Source organism: Macaca thibetana, chromosome X (assembly GCF_024542745.1).
Source record: "Macaca thibetana thibetana isolate TM-01 chromosome X, ASM2454274v1, whole genome shotgun sequence".
NCBI lineage: Eukaryota > Metazoa > Chordata > Mammalia > Primates > Cercopithecidae > Macaca > Macaca thibetana.
In genome coordinates this window covers 97,987,571-97,994,603 of record NC_065598.1, presented here as the reverse complement: position 1 = coordinate 97,994,603, position 7,033 = coordinate 97,987,571, and the positions used below count along the sequence as shown (strand labels likewise).

At 44.6% G+C, this 7,033-nt stretch overlaps 1 protein-coding gene across 1 annotated transcript; it reads left to right on the top strand.

The window, feature by feature from the left end:
• Positions 1 to 3,305: 3,305 nt before the first annotated feature.
• Positions 3,306 to 6,736, top strand: TMSB15A (thymosin beta 15A). Its single transcript, XM_050776073.1, has 3 exons — positions 3,306 to 3,418; positions 4,910 to 5,026; positions 6,294 to 6,736. Exons 2-3 carry the CDS (start codon positions 4,927 to 4,929, stop codon positions 6,329 to 6,331), a joined length of 138 nt encoding a protein of 45 aa, XP_050632030.1. The 5' UTR covers positions 3,306 to 3,418; positions 4,910 to 4,926; the 3' UTR covers positions 6,332 to 6,736.
• Positions 6,737 to 7,033: the final 297 nt, after the last annotated feature.

Below are 7,033 nucleotides of genomic sequence, written 5' to 3'. Positions count from 1 at the left end.
TTCCTGCCCTCTAATATCAGACCCCAAGTTCTTCAGCTTTTGGACTCTTGGACTTATACTAGCGGTTTGCCAGGGGCTCTCGGACCTTCGGCCACAGGCTGAAGGCTGAACTGTTGGCTTCCCTACTTTTGAGGTTTTGGGACTCAGACTGAGTCACTACTGGTTTCCTTGCTCCTCAGCTTGCAGATGGCCTATTGTGGGACTTCACTTTGTGATCATGTGGGCCAATTCTCTTTAATAAACTCCCTTTCATACACATATATCCTTTTAGTTCTGTCCCTCTAGAGAACCCTGACTAATACAGGGTGTGTGGAAGTGTTCTTCTGAGGGCTACACTTTTCTAGTATAAATAGAAAGCGAGAGAAGAGGTGGGATGGAGAGGTGGTATAGAGAGTTTGATGGGAGAGAAGCTATGAAGTAGTAAGTTAAAATGGTCAGAAAGTTAAGGGCCAGGAGATTTAAAGAATGAGTGCCTATTAAGAGTCTCATTTAAGTTAACGGTCATGAATTTAAATTGAAATGAATCATGTAGTTATATATTTTCCTTTGGCCAGATTTCTCTTTGTAGGCTCAGGCTTGTTGAAGTGTACTTAACCAGGGTTGTTATTTTTCCTATGAAACAATACAAAGTGAAAAGGCAGGACAGTGGAGGGTATATGTAGATAAGTGATTGTAAAGACTGAACATGGCATTTGAGCTAGGGAAGGAGGGGAGAGAATACAATAAAGGGAAGAAAAGATAGTGAAAATCTGGTAAGATCAATGCATTGGAGATTCTGGTGAGGCTGAAAGAAAGTAGGGTCCCAAATGAGTTAGGTGAAAAGAGAGGAGGGTATGGTCAGAAAGAGGGATGTTTGAAATTGAGATTATGGAGGGGTTCCCATAATTATAGTGACAAGGGCTAGACTATGGCTGTGTAACTGAGGTGGAGTTGAGGGCAATGTTATGGGGGAGAAATGTTCAAGGAACTGAAAAGGCCAGTTTGTCAGAATTATCATTCTTGAACTTACCAAGAATTAAAGCAGGACAACTACCTTTGAGAATGACTGTGTTGTAGGAGTTAAAAGTTTTGAGAAATGAGTGGGGAACAGTTGAAATTTTTTTTCTTTTCTTTTCTTTTTGAGATGGAGTCTCGCTCTGTCGCCCAGACTGGAGTGCAGTGGTGTGATCTCAGCTCACTGCAAGCTCCGCCTCCTAGGTTCACGCCATTCTCCTGCCTCAGCCTCCTGAGTAGCTGGGACTACAGGCGCCCGCCACTACGCCCGGCTAATTATTTTTTTCTTTGGTATTTTTAGTAGAGATGGGGTTTCACCGTGTTAGCCAGGATGGTCTCGATCTCCTGACCTCGTGAATCCGCCTGCCTCGGCCTCCCAAAGTGCTGGGATTACAGGCGTGAGTCATCGTGCCCGGAGGGGAACAGTTGAAATTTGTTATATGACAACAACAAAGGCTAGTCAATGACATGAGTTGTCAAAAGTTGGAAGTTTTTAGGGGGGTGAAAGGGGGATTGCTATCTAAAGGCAGCAACGAGAAGCAGCAAAATCACTTATATAAGCTTTAGGATCTGTGGTACCGTGGTGGTAGGAGTGAAAATTCATATGCTCCTCATGAGTGGGCTTCAGGAGATCTAGAATCCCCATGGAAGGGGAAATTCAGAGAAGAGGCTTAAAATACGGAGGAATTACCGAGGGTGCACTGTGTTTTATTAGTAGAGGAGCAGTGAGAAAAGTGAAATAAAGAGGGGATGTGGACACAACCTTATGGTGGTTAGAATGTAGGAGTTGAAGGGTGTCTTGGGGTAGCTGGCACAAATGGAGATAAATGTCATCATTAGATGAGTTGTAATGATTCAAGGCAGATCAGGGTGGCAGGATTTTGAGGTTTGGGCTATGGAGGGGTGACTGTCTGGAGCTTCCTGTCAACCCCAAGTGAAGTGAGGAGTGTGGTCTTAGACTTGGATCACTGGTTCAAACAATGCTTCATTTTGCTCCAGGAAACAGAAATCACATTGATCTGTAATGACAGAAAAATAGGCTGAAAGCTACACATCACATTCAGGATGGGACTACCCCTGGGGAAGTGGGAGGGGAAATGGAAATGAAGTGAAGGTCAAGGAAACCTCAATTTTTTCTGTAACACTTTTAGTCCTTAAAAGAAAGACAAAGTAAGTATACCTAAATGTTAACAACATTGAAATCTGTGTAGTGAAAACACTGGTGTTTATTACATTTAATGCCAGGGACATTGTAGGTACTCAATGAATATTAGTTGTTGAATGAGTAAATCTCTCTGTTTTAAAAGTTTTTCCAACAAACATACACAATTCTCAAATTAACACAAAGTGCTACAAAAGCAAAGAAAAGGGAATGAAGTAAGGTGGGGAAGGCTTGAGAAATCCTTGCGGAAAGAGTGATTTTTAATCTATATAGATCTGTACCACCATACATGGGGTGCAAGCTAAAGACATAGTTCTATCTCCATCTTACCTCAACGCTCTAAGGTTCTGGGTGAGTATCCAGAAAATGATCTTGAACGTTTAGTCCTTTCAAGTAAATACCGGATCCTCAATTTTCTCTTCCAACAGACACTGGGTGGTGCTATTGCCCCAAACTTCCCCCCATCACGTATTTATTACTTCAGTCTATAGACATCTCCACAACCAATGTGTCTTGTGGGCCAAAGTGCTAGGGATTAGGGATATAAAGGTGAATAGCCTCAGTTGTTCTGTGATTATTATAAACTGCTATCGTGTTCAGTGGCCGAGAAAGTTGCAAATGTGACTTTTACATTTCATAGGAGAGCACTACTGTCACAGAAATATCCAGTTGTAGGGGTGAATGGCCCTGAACCACCCACCCTCACCATGAGCACCCCTACTCCACGACGTGGCCAAGGATTAGAGTAGACAACACCGAGCCCCACTTCCAACCTACTGTTAGGTTTTCATAGCGTCCTTAGGCCCCAATGGTTATAAAAAGCCGAGAGAGCCTAAATACCGGTCATTCAGCCTGGACCTCGGAGTTCCAGATGTTCTAAGCTCACTGGGCAAGATGTGTCTGCTTATTGCAGAGGCCTCTGTTATTGTGAAGGAGTGAGAGTACTCGGGATGAAGGGAATGTGGACCCTCAGGACTAAAGCAGTGGAAGAAGTCCGGGAGGTGGGGTCTGGGGAGGCGGGGTCGACTCTGACTTCACCAAGCCCCTGATCCTGGAGGAGAGGGAGGACGCAGGCTCTGGACGCTCTAGCGGAGGAAGGGAAGGGGGCGAGCCCGGAAACCTTTGCCCAATCAGAGAGGGCTGGGGCGGGGCCTGCTACAGGGCTTAGCGCTGCAGGGCTCTGCGCGGGAACGCTAACCTGGTCCGGAGCAAGCCTGTGTCTCAGCCCCACGGACAGCTTTTCACTAGTCTTTAAGCCTTCAGGTGAGGACCTGCGGCCTCACAGAAGCCAGAGGACCATGGGGATGGGAAGGCGTCGGGGTTGCGAGGCGGGGGATGCTGCGCCTTCGGGAACCAGAGGAGCCGGAGTTGGGGCTGGCGCTTCGCGTCTGCACCGCCGCCGGGCCGAGCAAGTCCGCGCCTTTGTCTTCCCGGGGCGCCGCCTTCTGCGCGCGAAGCCGAGCCCTCCCGGGGGCCGGTCCCTGGAAACAAGGCCCCGGGGTTGGGAGTCGCGGGGCGCTGACCCTTAAAGGGGCCCGTCCGCAGTAGCTGCAGGTCGGCGGCTTAGAGGATGAATTTGGGGGCCGTCCGGAATGGGCCCTCTGGGGCTGGGTCCTCGTTCCTTCCCCTCCCGTGGCCATTAGGCTGGGCGCCAGACAGCGCTAATAGTTATTTGAAAAAGTATGCAAACTGCTCTTGACAGACTGGCCTATGACCCCGGCCCTGCTATTATTTATTTGTTAGTTCCAATTTCCCAGCTCCGAGCTTGGCGTCTGATCGCTTGGCAGAGGAGGGTCTTAGGGTAAACTTGACGGAATGGAGGCATGTTCGGCACTTCTGGCTGCTTGGGGGCCTCTCCATTCTACTCCAAGCACTAGTGATAGTATCCTACTCCACGAGGGTGGGGCTGAGCTCGCGCAAGAGAGCTCTGCCCTCCGATTTCTGGACTATCCTATTGTCTCTTCTGGACAAACTCGGGACGCTCACAGTGCACCAGGCATTTCGTCAGGTCCACAGCCGTGCACTTCTGAACCTCATCTCCTTGCAGAGAAAACATGGTGAAAGAAGACTTACTTACATTTGGTTTATCCCATTCTGCTGAAGTCCTGGGTCTGATCCTAGTTAGCTGTCCCTTCTTACAACGTTTATAAACCAATACCACAAAGATCTATTATGAGACGTGTATTGTAATGCCTTAATGTACTGTCGTCTTTGGGCATTTAAAATAGATAGAAATCAGTACAACTTATGCCACTCTGTGTGTGTGTGTGTGTGTGTGTGTGTGTGTGCTGCTCCCCATCTCCTAAAAAAAAAATGCCAAAAAACAAACGTAATTTTTAAAAAAGTGGAGATGCTCGAATAGTGCTCTTTCCTGTTACAAAATCATTAACTGGTTAAAGCCAGTCTTTATTTTTTCTTCTGTCCCGGTCTGCTCTTGTGCTTCTATCACCTCCATTTTACCCTTGCTGTGATTTTAAGAGTCAGACATATTGGCTTTGGGTTTCTGGAGCATCTTAGTTTCTGGTGCATTCTGATCCAATGGCATTTACTGCCTATCAAAAACGGGGTAATGATGTGGAGTTAAAATTTTTCTAACAAAAATATTAGTTTTCTAAGATCTGTTGCTGTTTTCCTGTTGAAAATGAGCAGGTAGAATATACATTGATATGAAATGTGAAAATTTTTGCTTGTGACCCTTTAGTTCGAAGATAGTTCTGCCAGGTAAATTTTCTTAAAAATGTTTTTTCTTTTCAGGCTATCTTCTAGTCAAGATGAGTGATAAGCCAGACTTGTCGGAAGTGGAGAAGTTTGACAGGTCAAAACTGAAGAAAACTAATACTGAAGAAAAAAATACTCTTCCCTCAAAGGAAAGTAAGTCTTGCGGGATTCTAGTGGAAACAAACAATAGAGAAAGCTAATAGGCTCAGTAAATAAACGTAACTTCTAGTGAATTTTTGCCACAAAGTAAGCAATAATTAGAGTACCATGGTATTTAATGTTACAGTTAAAAACATCAAATAGTCGTCTTCCTACTTGGGTTATATAAGTAGTTCTCACATAAGACTTAATAGGAATAGGGGGAAACTAGTTTCTTGTTGGAAAATTACTAAAAACCAACTTAAAAATCAATCTTGGAATATTGGATTTAGCACTAGAAAAATCTTAGTTTTGTTCACTTTATGCTTATTAGACATTTTCCTGCATCCATCAGTTTGGGTCAGTGGTCTTATACCTAAAGGTCCATGCAAACTTTGCAGTTTTGGCCTTCTCTCTCTGATGATGAGATAAAGATAATGAACAAGTTTAGATCTTGGGTGCACTTAGGGCTTGCAGACTCAAGGGATAAGTGATCAGTTTTGCCCTCCAGAAATACAGCCTGGTAGGCCGGGCGCGGTGGCTCAAGCCTGTAATCCCAGCACTTTGGGAGGCCGAGACGGGCGGATCACGAGGTCAGGAGATCGAGACCATCCTGGTTAACACGGTGAAACCCCGTCTCTACTAAAAAATACAAAAAATTAGCCGGGCGCGGTGGTGGGCGCCTGTAGTCCCAGCTACTCGGGAGGCTGAGGCAGGAGAATGGCGTGAACCCGGGAGGCGGAGCTTGCAGTGAGCTGAGATCCGGCCACTGCACTCCAGCCCGGGCGACAGAGCGAGACTCTGTCTCAAAAAAAAAACAAAACAAAACAAAAAAACCAGAAATACAGCCTGGTGGAGAAACTCCAAGTGTCTTTGCAAAAGTTGAGGGGAACTTTTTGTCTTGTTAGCTTTGAGAGTTCCAAAGTTAGTCAAAATTGTCTGAAAAGGTATAACTTCCTAGTTGTATACAGATAGATAAATCTGAAGAAATTGCTTCATAGCTCAGTCATGAATCATCTATGAAAAAATGGCAATGGCACATTTCTGTCTCTCAAATGGGAAAAAAATCCTCCACAGTTATAGATTCTAATGAATATTCCAGTAGTTAACATACGCACATACATGCGCACACCCTAATGTAAGGATTTGTGGTTAATGCCTTGGCATTCTAAATTTAAGGCATGTATGCAGACTTCAATGACTTAGCAAGGAGCTCTTTTGAAAGAAACTGAACTTAATCTTAGGTAAATGCGGTTAATGATTTTTGTGTTTGTCTTTCCAGCTATCCAGCAGGAGAAAGAGTGTGTTCAAACATCGTAAAATGGGGATCGCCTCCCAACAGCAGATTTCAGCATTACCTGAGAGTCTTGGTTTTAGACTTGTTTTTTGTAAACCCATGTGTTTGTAGAGATTTCAGGCATCTTCTGATGTCTTCTCACGTATGTTCCCTGGCTAAGAAGTCAGAGGTAGCCAGTGTTTCCTTAAATTCATTTTTAAACTTACCATTGGTGCATATGTTCTGGATGGCAGATGCTGTCAATAATCTCACCATCGATGTCCTTTGTGTATGTAGTTCTTGCATCCTATACTGCATAAGCGTGTTTTAAACTGCTATGATGGGTGCTTCCATTGCTTCATAATCTCCATGAAGTTGCGTGTTTTTGCAGCTTTTCACAGTTTATTTGCATTTCTAATGTAGTAATAAAGTAACCAATATAATCATTATCTTGAGACTCCTGTGGTTGACTCTTGGTGGTCTTCTGTGGAATGAAAAGTACACACGGATATACTTTTCAGCCAAACAGAATGGTTGAAGGAAAACTGTTTTAGCAGATTATTCACGTGGGAAATGTTCACTTCTCTCCAGGTCTAGTGGGTCCTGACTTGGGGATGCTAGGTGCTTTTTCTTTAGAGTTGGAATCACAGAGTTAGAGAACCTTGGGAAGGGAGATCATGTGGACTAACCCCCTTATCTCAGAATGAAGAAATGAAAATACAAGGTCTGAAGTGATCTGTTCAAGA

Coding starts and splice junctions, on each gene's coding strand:
- TMSB15A (XM_050776073.1), top strand. CDS start 4,927: ATGAGTGATAAGCCAGACTTGTCGGAAGTGGAGAAGTTTGACAGGTCA. Junction 5,027..6,293: donor TACTCTTCCCTCAAAGGAAA/GTAAGTCTTGCG, acceptor TTGTCTTTCCAG/CTATCCAGCAGGAGAAAGAG.